General features: G+C 38.5%; 1 protein-coding gene across 2 annotated transcripts in view; it reads right to left on the bottom strand.

The window, feature by feature from the left end:
* Positions 1 to 21,597, bottom strand: part of Dve (SATB1_N and homeodomain domain-containing protein dve) — a 49,798-nt gene that overhangs the window by 22,289 nt on the left and 5,912 nt on the right. For both annotated transcript variants that reach the window (XM_072911310.1, XM_072911309.1), the window contains exon 2: positions 18,261 to 18,531. In XM_072911310.1, coding sequence (XP_072767411.1) covers positions 18,261 to 18,531 — 271 coding nt within the window. The remainder of the gene's footprint in view (positions 1 to 18,260; positions 18,532 to 21,597) is intronic.

Raw genomic sequence — 21,597 nt, 5'->3', positions numbered from 1 at the left:
ATTATGAAAATAAAGTTCGTGTTTATAATTGTCCGTGTATTAATCGTGATAATAGTAAGTACAATTTAATGACTATTTGTATGCATAATAATAAAATAAAGGCGTAATTTCAATAATAGTGTGCGTATAATTTCCAGCTTTATTTGGAATCATTGAAACTTGAAATTGTCCATATCGCGTAGATTATACATTTAACGTATCTACTTATTAATATGTCTAATATCAAATTCAAACGCTTCGTTATTATTATATAAGCAGAGCAACTTCTAAAGTTTCATATACTTGAAAATAATGACGCGAAATCTCTTAATTTGGCTCATCGCTATTTCGACCTGCAACACGCTTATTGTTATCGTTTTCCGATGATTAATCTCGACACAACGATATTACAAATAAATTCGAATTATCCGTCGTGTCGTTCTCAGCCATTTTCGACGAAATACACAAGTTTTAACGATTATTACCGGTCGGCCCGGGAGCTCCCATCGGCGACATCACCTGCCCCGAGCCTGAAAGAGGAGAAAGATAAATCGAAAGCAGGATGCAGAGGCGTGGATTTTCGCGGAGGCCGACGCGGCGGCGGCGGCGGCGGCGGACAAGCGCACACGATTTCGCGCACACATACACGCTCCCGCGTATAGTACGTAACATATAGGATAAAGAGGGAGAGAGAGAAGTATAAAGAGAAAGAAAGACGAATAGGGTGACGAGGGTGGCGAAGCGAGAGGGAAAGGTGAGGTCGGTGGGATCGCCGTATACCTACACGCATCGCGATATAACACGCTGGAGTTAATGCCACTAACACATCGCCGCCATCTTCGGGGATTATCCTGCGAGGGATATTTTTGATCGTGCAATAATCCCTAATACGATTTACACAGCTCGTGCTCGCAGGGACGCACGCACCAGCCCGGCTAGCCGTTAACGATTCGGCCGATTGCACCTGATCGTTATTCCAAGCGCGAACGTTTTGTTTTAATTATTAGAAGCATTAGTGCAAAAATACATACAGATTGCGCGAACAAATTGCGGTGTCACGATTAAGTCGCTAGTTCATTTAATGATAACGAAAAAGATGGAGGGCCTTTTTCAAAAAAAAGGTCTGTAAAAGAGAAAATTTTCAAAAGTGTACAATTTTTTCCTGAAGAATTCCGTCAATTATGAGCATGAGATTATATAAAGTAAGTATTATCAATGACAATTAAAGAAACGAATACATACTTACAACAAAAATATCGTTTTTACAAAGAAAATGAGATGCTATTGGAAAAATGAAAAATATGTTATTTCCTAACAATTTAATTATAATTTCCAATTGTTTCTACTGAATACACTATTGAATTAATGAAGCGATAGTATTTGATGGATTTAACTTCATCCGCGAAAGCGTCTATGTGGAATATTAAATCATACTATTCATCATCAATTAAACTTTAAAGCAGATAACCTTAAATCACTGCAAACATTATGTCCACTTGCCCTTTCAATTACACTTTCAAGTTACATTCGTTCCAGCTGTTGCATTCCTGATTTACAAACTTATTTATGTAATATTTCATATAATGCAGGAAAATGCAGCTGTAATATATAAATATTTCTACTATAATTAAAGTTATTTTTAATTAATATAATTTTTGAGATATTTCATTAATTACACACCATCATTCCCAACATTTCTCCATTATTATATTTTTGCTATATTTTTGCAAAATATTTTAGAGCGCGAAAGAATCACCCTAGAAAAGATCAGGAGGAAGAATGCTAGAATAAAGTCACGTCGATTATTATCAACGATTAAAACATGCGCGATAATCGTCTACATGTCGTCGTTAGAATCTTAGGAGAGCCGACGATAGAGAATAAGCGACACTTAACTCACACGGTCGTTAAAGAGCGTCGGATAAAGATAAGCGTTCGACCCGTCGTCTCCTTCTTCGTCTTCTTCCTTGGTCGCGGCCGCCAGATTAAGCCGGCAGCCGTGGGCGCTGACCCGTGAAGATAACCGACCGTGTATTCTTCTTCCAAAGCCGATCTTCGATCGTCGGCTCTCCGTCGATTCATGTGCGTATGTATGTACATGCGTGCCTGTCTCTTCCCGTGCGCGCTTCATAAGCCGCGGCTTTTTTATCAACCCCCGCGAGTGTAGTTCGTTGCATCTTGCCTTCGCTTTGGCTTTTGGATTTCCAGAAGCCGCCGCCGCGTTCGTTGCACTTTGATCCCTGTGACGTTCGTTTATAACGCGCGAGGAATCGCGCCGCAGATAACGGACGGACGATGGAAGATGGACAAGGGGATGACGAAGTGGTTTCTTGCCCGGCTGTATGGTACGACACATAACAGATTTTCCCTTATCGACGGATTACTCATCCGCCTTCGAGACAAGGCACGTGCACCCGGATTATTATATTTCATTATACTCCTCGATTTGAATAGCGCGCTGTGAGTCACGGCTCGATCGTGAACTGAATTTGCAGGTCGCATTCCTGTTATTACAATTATTTATTTATTTATTTTTTTTTTTTTTTTTTAATAACAACGATATAATATATTGAATCGAGAAATGCTCTGATAAACAGTGCGAGATACGTACAGGATGTATAAATTTAGATTTCCATAATATTTTATCTATAATTACGTCATAATATGATATACGTATTTTTCTTGGAAATGGTATAAACTTCAGAGATTTTGAAGTACGATAGATTTATATATAAATATCATTTTCAATTATTTTATTTCTAATGTTTTTTTTTTTTTTTATCATTGCACTTAATTTTTCAGAATTGTGTAATTTTTTTAATATATCGGTAAAGCGGTAACTTTGATAACAGAATACTATAATAATAGTGAACAAAAATCTATCGTTTAGCGTTAAACTTAAATCGCAAACATTATATACCTTTCTTAATGTGACGCCGAAAATTTTACAACTCTCACGTTGCAGGATTATTTGAGCAAACAAAAAATTACGTCCGGAGATTCGATAACGCGATATAGAATTAAGTGCGATAAATAACGAGGAATATGAAAGAAAGAGGAGAGGGGAAGGGGAATTGAAATCAACAATTGTGCGTCAAAGACGAAATACTGCTGTTGCCGATTCCGGTTCGATCTTTTTATCTCGCTTGATCGAGCAGCCTCAGCTCAAACTCTCGCGAAAAAGAGCGCGAAATTAATTCAACTCGCGCCGCATTTTCTCCACATTTGGGCATCCGCCGATGACAATCGCGCACCACACATATTATATATATATATATATATATATATATATATGCATATATACGTACACGTGCTCGCGCGTACGTGCATGTCCGTATGTGCGACGGTATAGTGTTACGAAAGTGCGCTTTTAATCCCCCTCGAGCTAAAAATCAATAGCGTGCCCCCTTGATGGTTAAAACCTCCCCCGGGATAAGCCCAGGCTGGGGACCGTAGTTAAATAAATCCTGGATCAAAGGATAAGTCCTACCTACCGTTCTCTTTTTTCATTCGCATATACTTTTTCCCTCCCCTCTTCTCGCGCGCGATCTCCTCTCTCTCCTTCCAACCTCCATCCCCTGGCCCGGTATTTCCCCTTCTCCCTTTGCCCCCGTAGCTTTCCCGCTCTTTTCCATCCCGCAGCGGATTATTGCCAAGATCGTAAATTATGAATCTTAACCAGTTCGACCAAGTGAAATTATTTCCCATCCCTCTTTCTTCTACCCTCTTCCTTTTCCCCTTTTCCCCTCTCCCTCTCCCCCCCTCCCCTCCGTAAAACCCGGCTCTGTTCCTTTATTCGGCCGGTTACGACGGCTAAGCAGGAAGATCGAGATTTGTGACGGTCCCCATTCGACGGAATTAAGATCATGTTCCTTTCTTTTTTGCAGCGCAGCTCCTTTCTCTCCCCGTCTTACTCTCGCTCTTACTCTCGTTCGAGTTTGCTTATACGCGCTTCTCTTTCATCGCCGCAGCCCATCTCGCGCGCAGCTTTAATCTCGGATTATTTCGTGCCACCTCCAGGATCGGGGATTAATTCGAGAGGAAGAGTTGACTTATTTGCGAACGACAGCGGCGACGGCGACGGCGACGGCGACGGCGACGACGACGACGCCTTTCCAGAAAACACGCGTCTATTAACATCGAGTTTATTTAGGAGCTCGACGATAAAAATTAATGGTTACTTTCACCGAGGTCGATTAACTTTAACCGGTGGTTGCTCTTCTCCCCTCCTCGCCACTGTCTTTTTTTTATTCCGCAAAGAGATGAAGAATTAGTCAAAGTGAGATCAAAGTCGACCGACGACGATGAAGCCGGTTTCGCAAATGATACGAGGGTCTCTGATTAATGATATTCTTCCTTACCCAGATGCGCGCGATACGAATTTCTGAGAGAATACACGGGATACCTCTACGACCGTTTGAATACGCAACGAGAACAGGAGAAAAGGACATCGAGATTATCTAGCGAGCTTTCTAAGGATACACGAGTCCTTAAGTCAGCAGGGAAACATAAAAGGAATCGAAAGTTTCCACCCGCGCGTCTCCAGGATCAGCGGTCTTGCTCCCGAGATTTCCGTTGAATTCGAAGGGCTTTTTGTACCAGGATCTTATAGGATAAACACGGACAAGTCGTGCGGCGTCTTCGCGGAAGAAACGCGCCAGGATAACTATCGGCGAGACCTCGCTGATCCTGGATTTAGACAGAGTTTAGGGGGTTTTCGTATCAGGAGTTCATGATTACGCATCGACGTCTGTTCACGCCTTTGTCGCTAAATGGCAGGATCACCCGAAGGATTATTCCGGTTGTAACTATCTGTGTCGATCTATTGGACCAAACATTTTGTAACGATGATTCTGCCTTTTAAAGAAGAAATTAAATATTGCTTAAAAATGTCAAAACTTGCAATTTTACACGTAAATTACAATAGCGCTGATGAAAAATGTAATATAATCGTGTCTCTTTCGTGCAGTTTAACGTCAATCTTCTTAGCTTTTAAATCGTTACTCGAGATCTTCGAAGCGTGTACTTAATATAATCTTCTCGGAATGATCGATGGAGAAATCGCAGATTAATATCAGCTGCGTTCTCTCGTGTGTGTAAAATTGTTTTTTTCTTTTTTTTTTTTTTTTTCAAAAAACACCTGAGAATTTATGGGATTGCATGATGTAACGCTGTTTTGCAAATAGAGCAAGATATAAATAAACAGTAATAATAGAAAAAAAATATATTTTCATATTTTAACATCACTTTTCCATTACGTTATACTATATATATATTTGCATATTATAAACTATTCGAGAAAACGAGAGAGATTACATTTGTCTTGTCACGTGTCTTCGATTCTCAACTGACACACGAGAGAGAGAGAGAGAGAGATTGCAGATTAGTAAATTCCCCCACTTCCGTTCGACGGATTTGTCTAGATTTAGCGGAGGTTTTGCCACCAGGACCTCATGAGGCAAGGATTTAGCGACGCGCGCTCTCAAGAATCCTGCCGAAGGATCCTCCGTATCCTGCCACCCTGGTATCGGCTTCTACGTATATCCCCTCTAAATCGTCCACGGGCTTTGCTCGCTGTGCCTACGAGCCCGGAATTCGTCGTCTCTCCCATTCTCGCGCCTGTTGCCGGATGATGGCGGGTCATCATCCCTGTCGGCTCCCCACGATATCCCATGAGAATGTGGGTAAGGCCATCGTGTGACCTCTCCGTGCCAGGAGAGCATAACGCGGGGGAAGGACGGGGAAGGAAACGACGTGTTGTGACGGGGGTGTCAAAGATCTTCGAAATATTCGTAATTGACTTTCCCGCGTTCAACACAAGGGTGACAAGTTCCTATATATATATATATATAATTGAATATTTAAGATCATAAGCGCGCGGGTGCGCAACACGGAGGAGATTTTTACAGACGTGGACGAGAATCAATGAACGTGAAGAGATGTTGAAATATTTTTAAAATTCATGGCTGTTTATTAATTATGCATTTCTGCATCAAGAATTTATGTTCTAAGATGTCAAGATGAATGTTTATGAGACAAATGCTCGGATGTAAAATATATTCAGAGAAAACTAATGAACTATTTAATATTTCTACACACATATATCTCTCATTCTAATAATATATATATATATATATATATATATATATATATATATAAATAAAATAGAATTAAAATATATATTATATAATAGCATTTATATTTTATTATATAAAATATAAATGCTGTTATATAATATATATTTTAATTCTATTTTATTTTTTTATTTTTTAATATACGCTCAAGAATGTCTTATTTTTGATGATAAAGTCGCGTAAGAAGAAAATACAGTTTACAGTTTTAATTATATATTACTTTTCTCATTCTCTTTCTCTTTCTGGAAATTTCGTTTCTCCAATATATCAACCATGCATTCAAAATTTCTAAATATATATTTTTAGAATACTTATCTTTATAATTATATGGGAATATATTATTTTATAAGCAATATTTCATCTTATGATAAATTTAATACATTCATATATAATTAAACGAGCGTTGAAAAGACTCGCATCATACCTTTGTTCAACAAAATAGTCATTTTTTTCCCGAGATAAACATTCTTTTTAAAAAGGGCGACTGTTCTTCGGCAGACGGAGGGTTGTTTACCGAGAGACTAGGAGAGTATCACCGACATTATTATTGTTTGTCTAACACTATCCGAGCACAGAGGTAGCCAAATGGCGTCGGCATTTCTCGATGACACTCCGTCGCAATGATCAGGATTTCATTTTTGGTGCTGGAGGTATAAGTTTGTCCGAGGTTTTCAGAAAGAGCGAAGAGTCGACGTTGCATCTGATTTTCGCATCCCTTTATTATCTTTTAGCGTCATTATTTCGTTTTCCACTTGAGTGATATCAGAATAGATAACGCGATATAGAAAAAAAACATATTACTTCGAATTAAGGAAACACGCAATTTTTTCTCATCATTAGTGTGAAATTAATATACAATACTTTTTGTCAAATATTTCTTTATTATTCACAAGTTAAGGAAAAAAAAGATAGAGGAAGATATTACTATTCAAGTTTGAGCAACTATCTCTTTCATAATTTTTTTTTTCAATTTTAGTATAATTTTCTTTACATCATATTTAACAGAAAGTTTTTATAGATAATCTTTATATAATTAGATATCAACTTGCGAATGTTTTTTAGCCTACGGATATATGTAATTTATATATTCTCTTTCTTATACGTATATATTTTATAATTTATAAAATTTCGTATTTCTTTTTTCTTCTCACTTAATTTAAAATCTGAGTTTTATAAGTAAAAAATATATTTGATAACTAAACTAAATAATAGTAACAATTAGTATATTCGCTAAAATGATTGCTAAATATATTGAAACAAGTGTTTCGTCCATGTTACGTTTCGAACTGTCTCAGCTGTAATCCGTAATGAATTAACCAATCTCCGAGATTATATAACCCTGGCGTTTTGTTTGGTGAGGCCGCTTTGAGGATTAGTAAGTCTAAGTCCTAAATGACGGGATTATATAATCCAGCGGATTGCTTACGTTGGACTTACTCGAAAGATAGAAACATGGCAATTAATTTGCCATCAGTATGAATTTCATGTATATTGATAAGAGTACGCTTATATTTATTTTAAGATTAATATTTCAGATATTATTCTTTCGAAAAATACGATTGTTACCTATATTATTTTTATCCCAAATGCTCATACTTTATTGGTTGCATTAGATCATGAAAAAAATTGATTCAACATTTTTTTATAGCAAAAAAATGATTATATTTATTCATATAAAGTATAAAAATAAATGTGTTAATTTTTTTCATATTTATCAAGAATACTTTATGCGACATACATAAATCCTTCGACGTTATGCATGCAAATGGTAACACATTAACGACAGCATATGATTGTCGCAATTGGACCAACTTATTTTTACTTGTGCAATGCAATACATCATCTTCGCATTAACCGTATTGCCCTCCATTTTTGCCTTCACAGAAGTCGAACACATCACTTATTTGATTTATCTCATAAAACAATTAGGCCGAGATAATAAAGATGAAGATTCTGAATGATATTCAAACAACAAATACTGCACAGACATAATTAAAACAACTGACAGCAAATTATTAGATTTGTTCTTTTCAGAAAACAGAAAGAGACAAAGAAAGAAACAAACACGTTTTATGTCTTTTGATACTATTGATATTGAAAAACAAAAATGAGACTTTATATGATAAAAAACTATTTATATATGATTTCGAATAAAAATAAAATAAGAAAAAGATTATAGAAAAGCGTAAAATATAAAAGAACTAAAAGAAAAATATACTTGTAATTTGAGATATTATATACCCTATAATAATTAACTCGCAATCTTTCGAATAAAAAAAGCTGCGACGACCCGTCGAAAAGATATCGTTAAATGCCGCGCAGGCTCATCCACGCATTATCCCCTCCTCCGATCAGCCACCGGTTGCTAGGATTTTTTTCACGACTCTCGTGCGTAAACAACTAGCAGGATAGCATACGCACCCTGCTGGAATCTGCGGTCCTTCGGGAGCCACAATTCGGCCGGGCGGACAGATAGAGCGAGAGACGAGAGGACGCGCGAGCATACGAAACACGAATGGCAAAGCCCGGGGAGAAGAGCCGGAGAGGCGCGTCCAAGTACGAGAGAGAGAGAGAGAGAGAGAGAGAGAGAAAGAGAGAGAGGGAAAGAGGGAGGGCGAGCGAGAGAACGTGAGAAGGGGAGCGAGAAAGGGTGCGTGTGTAGCACATGCGTAAGAATGCCACGTCCTGGTGTCCTGCTCTCCTGATCGCCGGGGTCCTACAAAAGCCCTTATTTGGGTCACGGGGCATTTCCGAGGGTCCGGAACGGGATGCGGGACACCTTCCTGCCGCTCCTGCTGTCCGGTCAGCGAAAATAAGGCGACAGGTATCGGACAAAGGACCTCATTTGCATATTTTTCGGCAAGATAGAGTCTCTCGGAGCCGAGGCTGCTGAATAGGCGGTTCCAATGTATGGCGACGTGCCCGAGAACAGGCAACGCGGCTACTCGGCGCCGGGATATGCGCTCCTGATACGAGAGACGTCTATTAGGCCTATAAATTATCAGGCATCGATCGCGCGGGCAACTCCAGCGGAAAAGCGGAGGCTGGCGAGAAAAGAGGCGCAGAGCAGGTGTAAGCGGGTCAATCGACATATACTTGCAATGTAAAAGAGATGATCGTGTATCATCGTGATATACGGTATTGTTAATTAAAATCGAAAAAGTAAATACTTCAGACTCGAAAAAAGATAAGCGCTCATCGCGATTTAGGATTATCTGAAGTGTCTTTTTATTACATTCTCATTTAATGTCTCTTATTTCTCTCTTTCTTCTATCTTCTTTTTATAATCTATATCAGAAATTTTATTATAAAGATGATGTGGATATATTTCGTCGAAGATATTGCAAATTAATGTGCGCAATTTATTTTTTTATTAAATCAAACAATACGGCCCTTTAAATTCCTTCAACATTCCTTCTTGATGTGTTTCAAATTTATGACAACTTATTACGTAAATAATATCTGTGCGTACATTGTAATTACGAGAGTAAGTCCGGGTCAATGGGTCGATTCAATATTTACTAAAGATATGTTGCTTTAAAATAGCAAATGAGATAATATAAAACTCGTTAAACTTGAATTTGTTCTACTATCCGTATTTTTTGCGACAAATAGAAAAAGTCTCGACGGTCTATTAATAAACTGGCAGACTGGGAATACTTATACTCGATCAAATAAACAAATATATTATGCTATGAAAGAATTAAACGCGTGAAAGATAAAAATTCTATTCTATTATAAATATTTTTTACTTTTTCCTGTTTACGTTTATTTATTTTTGTAAAAATATAGCAAAACTCAAGAAAAATGCAAAACAATATATAAAATAATATATATATTATAAAAAGGCAATAATTTTCTACATGAACGCAGTATTTTAAATGCACGTAATAAAAAAAAAAAAAAAAAAAAAAAACGCATAAATGTTTTAGTAATTATAAAATTATAGCTACTGTAAAATGCTTCTCTTTTTCAATAAAATTATATTCTTACGTATGACTATTAACAAAACTTAACACTGTACCATCATAACAATATTTCTGTTTATACAATATTTTTAATTATCAATATAAAAATGTGTGTAAAAGTGAGATAAATGTTGGCATTATATTACTATAGAGAGTAATTCTCTCACGCACAGCGATGTAACGCGATCGATAAGAGGAAGCATTTATGAAGGTAAAAAAGGGTAGCGGATGACCCTTGAGCATCAGGAACGCAGGATCCGGCCAAGGATCGCCCGGGGGAGCGCGGGCGCGTTTTAGGCGTCTGGAAAACCGGGAAGCCCAAAAATCCGCGAGGATCAGGCCTTCATATCACGCGTCGCGAGGCGCGCTTTCGCGCTTCCTGCGAGCCTGATTGCTATCGCCGCTCCTTATCCCAATTCCCTTGCGCGGGATATCCGCGATATCCCCCAGGCGTCGTGGGGATATCCGAGCGCCTAACAGAAGCGTCCTCGGGACGAGGAGGCACGTCCTTGAACGAGAGCGGCTCCGAGAGAGACTCCGAGTCACCCACGTGTGTGCCGTCTTCTTTCGCGTGCAACAGGCTAACGTCGCTTCTTTGATGGCACGCACAAAGGATCTACACGTGGTCGTGATCCCTCTCAATACCTCCTGCTATCCTGGCCCACGAAACTCGCCGCAATAATCTCCTGGCAAGTTTCTATCCCGATTAAGGGAATAGAAACGTGGACTTGAGATCGTGAGACACGACGATCCCTTTTATTCGAGGAACGAATCGAAGGAATGAATTTTACGCGTCGACATTCGATATAATTTTGTTCTTAATTCTTAACAACGTATGCAATATTGTCATAAATGACATAAGTGTTCACGTAATGTTTAAAAATGCTTCTCTATAATTTAAATTAAAAATGTTTCTCTAATTTAAATTAAATTCTCTCCAAGGAAGAATTAAGGATAGATTACAGATTTTCTTTTCAAAAAAAGTTTTATCGAATATTTGTCATTTTTTATATATTTACGTGTATATAAAAATGTTTATAAAATTTCATATATGTGATATTAAAATCGAGTTTCTTCGAAAAGAGTTATTATTTGAAAATTCTAATTTTCTTTTGTTTTTTTTTTTTAAACGAAAAGTTATTGATTATTATTATTTCGTAGTGGTCTCGTTGATATGTTAATCTCGAGTTCTCCAAATAACCTTTCCGTGTTCGACGCGAGTTTTCGGCTTGTCGTTACATAAAATTTATTTGCCGCTATAGTATTGCGCGCATAATCCTGGATTAAACGACAGAGGCACGGTGATAATCAGAGTTTTGTTAATAGAACTGCAAAAGGCTCAAAGTCAGCGAACCTTGATATTACTTGGCGATGATAAAGCGCCGCAATCCCGAAATTTCACTGTATCTTTATTACAGGGGAACCGGGGGTTTGTTTTTTCTTTTATTTTTTTTTTTTTTGGCCGGGAAACGTTGAAAAGTCAGGTGACACACGGCGAAGACGTTAAATCTTTTTTATGAATCATTTATTACACAGCATATTCGGCATTACGTAATCCAAGGTCACAATCCGCAGATTTATCGTCGGAGATGCCGCCGCGAGGTTTTAGACTCTTTAATCCCAAGGCGCGCCTCGGAGACAAAATGGCGGGATTATACAAATCCCGTATCGCTTAATCCGGGGATTAAGATTATGGTCATAGACCGACGACCTCGCGTATCTTTCGGAATTTTTCTCCCATGAAGAGAATCCGGACTATATTGCGCCATATGCATTACGAACTTTTTAAGCGTGACAAAATATATTCTTTTTATATATATGTATATACGGAACATTGTATATAAGATATTATTTGCAAATAATTATTTATTTGTAAATGTAATGTTTGTAAATTCTCCGTTCAAAGTCAATTTATAAGTCTTTTTAATTAGTATTATTTTATACTTATCATTTATATACTTTAGCATTTATCTAAAATAATATATATGTATCATTAAAAATCCACTTATTATATAATTATACTTTTACTAATGATTGATGATAATTTTCCTTGAAATCAAGAATAATTGTCACTAAGCACAGGAAATGTAAAGCGGTATCATCCTAATCGGTATTAACTAGAAGATGATTACTATTATACTTAAAGCACAACTATATTCATCGATTAAAAAATGACGTATTGTACGATTGATTATTGTCTCTCAAAAATGAAGAACAGAGTTTGACGGACAAAAATTTGGCGGTATAAAATGAAGGATTTTTCCCGCAACTCTACCTCGCGATTCGTTCCGGCGAATGGGTTTCATCCCGAGAACCCCAACTCGATCATCGTCACCACGCCATTTTCCCGTCATTCTTCCATCATCCTGCGCGACAAAGCGCGTCTTGTTCCAGATCTCTTTCGCGCCCGACCAATATCTCGCCGATGCAGAGTACGGCGTATTCGCGCGGATCGCGCGCATACATACATGCTGACGCATACAAGCGCAATATCTTTCGAATCGTTCGTAGAATTCCCGTCGTATCAGGACGGGATGTAAAGCTTCCTGGGGGATGAGCCGCTTAGCCTCTAAACCTTGTGTGCTCTGCCATAGTCCTCCCGCCGCTGCCTCCCCCTCCCTTCAGCAGCCTCTCGACCGCCCTTTTGTACGAACCATCATCCACGGCGCGCGTATGAGTGAGCGCGTACGTGTGCACGCATATATACGGAACAGAAAGCGGGCCGTATACGCGCGGCCCTGCACGGGGATTATCCGGGCTCTGTATTCGTGGGGATTATCTTTGGGCGCCGCGAGTACGTGTGCGAGCCGCGTTGTGTGTGTGCGTGGCCAAATCCTTTAGTGGCTCCGGTCTGGTTCTCTCTCGTCCCCCCCCCCCTCTCTTTCTCTCTCTCTCTTTCTCTTCCGCATATGTATGTGTGTGCTTGCGTGTATCTGTCTATGTATCGAGGTGCGCAAGGGTGTACACACGCACACGTGCACTTGCGTCACCAGGTTTGACCGGACTGTATGTATGCACTCACGTTCGCGGACATTCCCGTGTGTGTGTGTGTATACGTGAGTCCGAGATTAATCCGGGATTATTGGTCGTGTGTGCGCCGCCCGCCGTCCAAATCCAAAATCCAACGCACACAACTCAGCTAATCCTAACCCTCCCCCTTCATCTCCCTTCTCACCCCTTTTCGTCCTCTCTCTTTCTCTCTCTCATCTCGTCGCTCTCACCTCGCTTCCCTCACTCGACATATCTTTTGTGTGTGTGTGTGTGTGTGTGTGTATATATATGTGCTCTACCGACGATGCGGAGCGCGTTGTCTACAGGGTGTATCCGGAAGTATACGTCCATTGGCCTATGTGATTTTTACCTATCCGATTAAAGCGCCGATTTTCAACAACCTATCGATCTGAGGTTTGCTCGGAATTATTATTATTTTTTTTCTTTCATCTTTGTCAACCTGATATTTTATGGAAGCAATGATAAATTCATCTTTCTTTGTGAGCGCGCGGTAACTTATCAGCAAGATAAACTTGGGTAGGATAGAGGCGAATCAAGGATATTACTTTATCGAAATTTACCATTTCATAGGACCGCGTTGATCGATATTTTCTGTATTTTTCCAGCACTATTATTTAAAACAACATGCATTTTACACACTCTATTGCGAATGTATTTTCAATGTGCATTCGCAATAAAGTGCGTAGAAGTAGTACATAGAGATGATTTCCGATAGGTCCTTTTTTTCAAAATCAAAACTATGAGATAAAAAAGCATAAACGCATAAAAGCATTATATATATATGATAACCATCGTCGATGAAGTTGATGATATCACCAATAACGCGCAACACTCGAAAGATTTAAGTGAGTCTTTCAGTTTCGTTACGTTCAAAATTACATTACAGTCTTCTCATTATTTATGCTATATCACAAATAATTAACTAAATTTCCCTTGCAATTATTACGTATTATAAGATATTAGAATTTAGATAATAGAATCATGTATTTGTGTCTATCTCGAAATTGATTTGTCGTGATTTTCTTTCAGCTCTTTCGATTCTGAATTGATTGGGAAAACTAAATAAAAAAGAAAAAAAAAATATATATATATATATATATATATATATAAAAGAATTTAAAAAAATATAAATTCTTTTTTATAATTGCTTCTTCAAAAAGCTGTATCTTTTGATTTGAATGTAAAATTAATATATGTTGCATATCAATAACTTAATGGTTTCTTTGTTAATGATCTTCATTTGAGAATAAAATTTTGCGAATATTTTTTGCGAATTCGTTCAATAAAGTTTAAGATAAAGTGTAAGATTAGGAACACATATGTACACGCACGTTTGTATATACATGTGAGAAATATCCATCCGCAATATGGCCCACGATTGCTCTCCGCGAGTTATGATATCGATTTTGCCTTTAGCTTAACGTGTGGTCAGGTTGAAAGCTAGAACATATACAGGGCGTCCTGTGAGAGAATCATTCTTGCATTGTGAGAGACGTGAAAGAAGAATAAATTTTTACCAATTTTCATATGGATTGTATTATTATATTTTATTTCGGTTAAATAATAAATGAACTTTTAATTCATGTTTCTAATAACAATAAATACATTTTTCATTTAAAAGTAAGAGAAATTTTCTTAAACTTTTTTTCTTACTTTTATATTTTTCCAAGTATTAAATTTTTAATTTTGCAAAGTGTGTTATTCAATTTTTATAAAATATTATAAAATGCATATTTTTTTCTCATATTAAGACTAATCTTGTAATTTATAAATTTTCCACTTTATGTTATAAAATTTATTAATTAATTTCGCTGAATGTGCTATTGTGCACTTACTATTATCATTTACATACCTGAAATAAAGTTATTTCTAAATAACAGAAATTAAAACAAATTTACAACAAAAAGATGAGACATTCTGTTAATCCGTAAAGCCGTTGTTGGGCGCAACAATAGTATACGTGTCTGAATTATGCTACGTCTTCTATACTTTATACAAATATCAAATATTTTTTGTGAGTTTACAGAGTGCCAGGCACTTATTGCGACTTCTTCCCATCCGCGAATTATGAATATATATTCCCCGACCGAGTTTTTCTTTTTTGTATCACGCCAAGCTTGGAGATTACTAAATCAAAACTCTCTTTTATGCCGCGGGTACTTTCTCATTCTGTCGAGCGACGCGGGAGCGAAAATGGGTGAGAATTCAAAGGCAGCCCGCCACAAAAGGCGCTATCTCTCCCTTCCTCGGGAGGGAGAGCATCGCGTATAGGGTTAAACGGCGTAACGAGTCCGATCGTATGGCGCAAGACGCTACGGTAGACGTTCGCAGGTCGCCTAGCCGCATAGCCAGGGATTCGAATTTAATCCGGATTAGTTCGTAAGGGTCACAATATCCTCTGTCTCTCTCCTTCCCCTCCAGCCCCCCCCCTTCGCCTTCCATCTCTTCTCGGAGGCTGCACCTCGTCCCGGTCGTCTCCGACCCTCCGTCCATGCACACGGATACGCCGTATATATAGACGTCCAGGTAAATCCGGACTGAACACACGCGGACGATTATCCTAATTCCAAGCTGACGCTTACGGCTCGCGGACTAAAAGGGGACAAACGATCTCGTCTCTCTTTCCAGCTCACCTTTGATACGTGCCGACGCAAAATCATTTTTTAACAAAAGGCGATGCAAACTCATCTTCGAATGCGTTTGTTTGTTTGTTTGTTTTTTTCCAGCTTCTTGTTTACTTCGATTAGCAAAGTCAAGATCCGAAATTAAACATAATTATCCAAGATTGTAATTGTATTGTAACAAGTTCAGTGTTATGTGCGACAATAATAAAAAAAAAATTATAATAACGATTTAATATTGTTCTGCTTTTATTCCCGTATAACAATGTTTTTCTCTTTCTATGCTATAAATTTTATTCCCCGCATTATCGTCCGAGTTAGGAATAAGTGGATCGCGCTTTTCGTAGGATTTAAAAAAAACCATGGTCGACGAGAGGAAGGTGGAGATAAGAACTGGAAAAGGCAGGAAAAGGATCCACATGCACAGAGAGGGGAAGGATTAACTATGACGCACGGAGATTTAAGGGGGATCCTTGAAATCCGTAGATTTAGGAAGTGCGTGCTTCTGTCCACCCGCATCCCCCATCGCATCGCGCCCACCCTTTTCTCCTCGCGTAGGTCGGGACTGGAAAAGCAAATATGTACTTTCGACTCCCTGCATTCCTGCATGCCCTCGTATCGTCACGATCAACAGTGAACCTTCTCTTAAGAATTCTTAAAACCGATTTCTCTGAAAGTTAGTCCGAGAAAAAAAATCATGAGGGACACGTAGTTTAGCAATTTAATTCAATGCAACCTTCCCATGTTTTTTCCTTTTCGTAGCAACATTTTAAAGAAGACATTACAATAGATGGAAAAAGTAAAGAAACGTGTGAATTTTACGGCAAGTCTTACGATAATATAAATGATGAATTAGAGACTTCAATTATGAATTCAATTATAATTGTCCCTTCAATTAATCGTTAGATTTCTACACACATGTAGAGGACTGGCTCTTTTCGCTTTGTAAATACTTGGTCCGTTTCTTATGGGAAACTTGCACATATGAAAATAATATCACCTGTATTATCCAATATTTAAAACAGATTTACGTCTTACAAATATTTTCCAAAAAAATAAAATATTGTTACATTATATTCTCGATCGCTAAATATAATTACAAAATAACAAATATACATTTTCCGATATATTAAGCTTTTTGAACAAAAAAGATTCAATCCTGGTTTCAAAGAAACATAATTAATAAGTCGTTATCGGATATGTTTCATTTAGCGATAAATGTTTCGTAATAAATTCGACGTATACTTTTATGAGTGTTTAATTTTTTCATGGCTATTCATATTTTTTATGAATTTTACATGAAAGCTAAACGTCGCGTTTCCGCTTATGTAGCGTTTAATTGTCATTACAAACGAACGCGTGCAAATTGTTTCCATCGCATTATCGAGGATCAAGGAAATTCCGCCGATAGTCTATCTCGTTTACGAGCTTTAACGACCCCTCTCGCGCAACTTCCATCGAGTATATACGTCTTCGTCATTCTCGACGAAAGTGGACTTTATGGCGCGACATGACAACTAAATTCCTAGATTGTCGCGATTGAAATAAGAGCAGATTTCCCGTATTATTTATTTCATATTTCTTGAGCAGTATAACAATGAATAAATAACAATAAAAACGTTCTAACACTGTGTAATTATCATTTTAATCACACAGTACTCTCTATTACTATTACTATTTATAATACGTTAACGATAAAAGTTGACCTCAATGTTGTGTATAATACTCTCTGTTATTTGTAAAAAAAAGATATTACTTGATTAAATATATAAAATAAAGAAAGTCTTTTTGAGATTACGAAAGCAAAATTACTGAATAAATTTCAAATAAATCGCTCTATTATTTATTACGCAAAAGCTTCAACCTTCGCAAGACGCGAGATAGCGACGACGATTAACGTCGTTTCCGTTCGGCAGAGTGCATTAATGGACGTGACATCGGTGCATCGTTACCGCGTTTTCCTTGCCACCGTCACCCCAAGCAAATCCCGACCGCGCTGTAAAGACGTTAAAGCTGTTTTCACACGACCCCCATCTCTCGTAAAAGGTAACTTAATTCGCCCGGCGAATTGACGATTTACGGCCGCGGGAACCCCGGGCAAGCCGTCAAACCCGGGATGCAGCTCGAGGTAATGTAGTGTACACAGATGCACTCGGGACTAGGGACTGGACGATGAGGAAACATTGGATTGCATAAAATACAAGAGTCAGACTCCGTTAAATTTTGTACAATTGTAATTTTTTTCTTTGTATTATTTCATAATTTTTAACGTCTTTATATAAATAAGATATATATATATATATATATATATATATATGTAATATGTAAAATAATATTGAAAACTGATTGTAAAATAATCAATCTTGACTAGATTTTGCGAAATCCTTAAATTTTGTTAGAATTAGAATATCGACAATTGATTATATATCTATCGGTGTCTCAATTGCATTATTGCATATCTAATTCCATTTTCAGCTAATAATTAATAGATTAATTAGTATTTAATTACGCAAATAATAAAGACAAGGAGAAAGAGAAAAACTTACCTGTGCTGGAGGCGGATTTGCTGAGATCGAAACCCTCCTGCTTGGGGCTGGCGCTGATTTCTTGCTTCGGGTGCTGATTGTGCGCAGAAAACGGTGTCTGGGGTGCACTGAGAGGTGTCTGCGATTGCAAAGGATGCACCGACGGGGGTTGAGGTGTATTCTGCGGCTGAGACTGCTGAGATTGATGAGATTGAGGACTCCTCGGTAACGAGGACACGCTGCTGGGTCTTGATGGCGGCGAGGCCTTGTGTGTCAATGCCAACGCTTGGCTCTGTAACCGCGGAAAAACATCAATTAACACTTTCATTTCAGATAATAAGTATGATGATTTCGGTGCGACAGCTCTGGACAATATCAGTCATTGGTTTATTCATATTACTAAAGCGTGATATATTTATCGTAACATTATCGCACAGAAAGAGAAGGAAAATAGAGAGAATTAATCTCATCTATTTCGATTATTAAAAGAAGATGAGAAAGTAATATAGAGTAATTCGATAAGCTTTACGGTTTATATAAGAATGTAGATAAGAAAATCTTTTCATATACTTTGTGGATGACGCGTAAAAAAATTTAATATCGGAAAGCATGATTTGCTCATTTTTACGCTTATTATTCGGGCAACAAGTTCTCATCCAGGTTTTTTTACATTGTCTTTAGGAAAGTTGCAGCATATTTTCTACGCGCGTTATGTAAATTATTTTGATGTCTACTTCATCGCCCGTTTGTATAATCTCAACGAGAATGTGGTAATCGCCGCAGGGTAATATAAATCCTTTTATTGTCCTCTTAATCTCTGAAGACAAAATTTCCTGATATATACAACACACACACACACACATACAAATATATATATATGTACGTGTGATGCTTCTAACAGTCGCATAATTTTTTTCATACAGTTATCATAAAAATTTCTACAAGAGAGGAAATACGTTTGAAATTGCCACGAGATTTTTATAACGGCAACGGTGTTACAGTCTTGACACTTCTAGCGAAATCGTATACTAGTGATAAACGGTCGTCGTGCGCGACAATTTATTTCTCAAAATCAGCTCGTATACGAATTAACTATGCACGATTGGAGGCAATGCGGCGATTAAAAAAGCCTTCGGCGGCAATTCACGGATGAGAGTGTCGCCTCGCCTAAACGCGGTCGAATCTGCGACGTTTCGGCCCGCGCTCGAGGAGCAGCGAGCCGGATGATCTAAGCGTCGTCGTCGATGAAATCTGAGCACGTGCTCAATTCCGCGCGGCAAAAAGCCAGGCTAAGGCATAAGCGCGCGGACTTAGATTTATGTATGAGTGAACTGAACTTAACACTAACGGCTAAGCCGTCCACGATGTCAACTGGGGTCAATTGGACTCAGAATGCGACAATCCTACCATCACCACCACCATCACCACCACCACCACCACCGCCACCACCACCACCACCACCACCGCCGCCGCCGCCGCCGCGCCGATGTGCGAAATGCACCGCGCGAGACGCGATGGTTTTCGTTGTCTGTGAAACTGGATCTCGTCGATGATGACGCCTCATCCGTGGAATACGAGCGTAAGCGGCAGAACAAGCCGGGAGATGCAGGCGTTTAACCCTCCGTGATCCCTCACCATTTCCGGCCGCGTTTCGTGTTTGCTCGCAATCAGCGATTTTCGCGGCTATTTAATCTCGGTCATTTAATTACGAAATTATAGAATTTAATCAGCCGTTTCATATCTCTCGCGACCTTGAATAACTGACAACGAATTACTCGTTTCTCCAAGATAATAGTCTTAATTCTTAACCAAACAGAGCGCAGATAGCACAGGGTTTCTTCGCCATTTGATATTTATGCGAATTAATTCTTTCAACATGTGTTTCAATTAATTTCTTGAGTTTATTTCGATAAAATAGACAGATTGCTTGTACGTTTTTACTTGCAGAAATTTTTAAAACAAACATACATATGCAGTCATTGAATCCAAATCGAAAGAAAACGAAATATTTTATTTCTTTGAATATTCTATGGAGATATATCTCCCCATATATCGTTTCAACACAATCTAACGATCGACTGCAAAGAATCGACCGGTGATTTTTTCACTTGCCCGGACTGTACCGGGGTACCAGCTACTGTTTCGGGAGCTGCTTCGAGGTATGCACTCGCAAAAAACACGTCAGACCGCTGAAGACCCGGGCCTGGAACGGGAGTAAGCGAGAAGATGATGAAGAAGAGGAAGAAAAGAAGGAGGAAAGGGGGAAGTGGCGGGGAAGCGAGATGCCTGAAGGTGCCGAGGTAAGAGAGAAAGAAAAAGAGAGAGAAAGAGAGAGTCGGCTGATCATGCTGACGGAAGAGAGACCAATGGGCCCCGAGGGTCTACACGTGAATCGAAAGAGGACGAACAAAGGGGCCTCCTCGGCTCTCTCTCTCTCTCTCTCTCTCTCTCTCGTCGCCAAGAGAGGAATGAAGACGAACGAAGCGAGATCGAAACGCGAGAACGTGTAAGAAGGGGCAACAGGTGGATGGGGTTAGCGGCTTATCCGGCTAACGCCCCAAGTGATATCGCGGTAACTCTGCTGTGTGACGCGCGAGGGGTTACGACGGGCTGCTGTCGTAAAATCAGGAATTTCGGTTCGCTCATCGATCCGGCTCCCGCCACGGTCGAAGATTCGCTTGGCCTCCCGTCGAATCGGGGAATCGGGGAAACGCGTAGTCCGAAGGTGTATAATCCAGAAGTTTCTCTCAAAATTACTTCGCTCGCTCGAGTCGATAAAAATATTACTTCCTATCAACTTTATGTGTTAATATAGAATTGTGAAGTTAATTTATAATGATATATTAGCGTCCTATTTCTCGAATAAAATTTTTAGTAGCTTAATAAATATTTAGTAGGCAAATAATACTAAAATTAAAGGTAAAAAAATTTGATTTAAAAACAAATGAGATTTATAACACAGTCCCAAATTATTTAATTATTAACGAATTATGCCTCACATTAAGTATATTTTATTCACGACTAAATTTGATCACATTTAGACATTTAAATATTAATAAAAGAACAATTATTAAAATTGGACAAAAGAAAAATGTTAGAAAACAATTATATATAAAAAAATGATAGGAAAAAAAACTTTATCACAATACACATTCGCTATTATTATTCGTCAATGCGTTGTCGACGTTATCGACGTAAAAGACGATGGATTCTGCGGAGAATCTGGTTCCAATTTGAGCGAGCTAATGTGAACTCGTCGCACGGACGTGTCCCAATCGCGCGGACAATAAAAATGAAATGGTAAATAATTAACCGCGATATCTCGCTCTCTCCGCTCGCGTTGCGTCGCGGACGGCGA

This window comes from Anoplolepis gracilipes, chromosome 2 (genome assembly GCF_047496725.1).
Source record: "Anoplolepis gracilipes chromosome 2, ASM4749672v1, whole genome shotgun sequence".
In the NCBI taxonomy this organism is placed as follows: domain Eukaryota; kingdom Metazoa; phylum Arthropoda; class Insecta; order Hymenoptera; family Formicidae; genus Anoplolepis; species Anoplolepis gracilipes.
The sequence above is the reverse complement of the archived record's forward strand: the minus strand, read 5'-3'. Positions and strand labels throughout refer to the sequence as shown.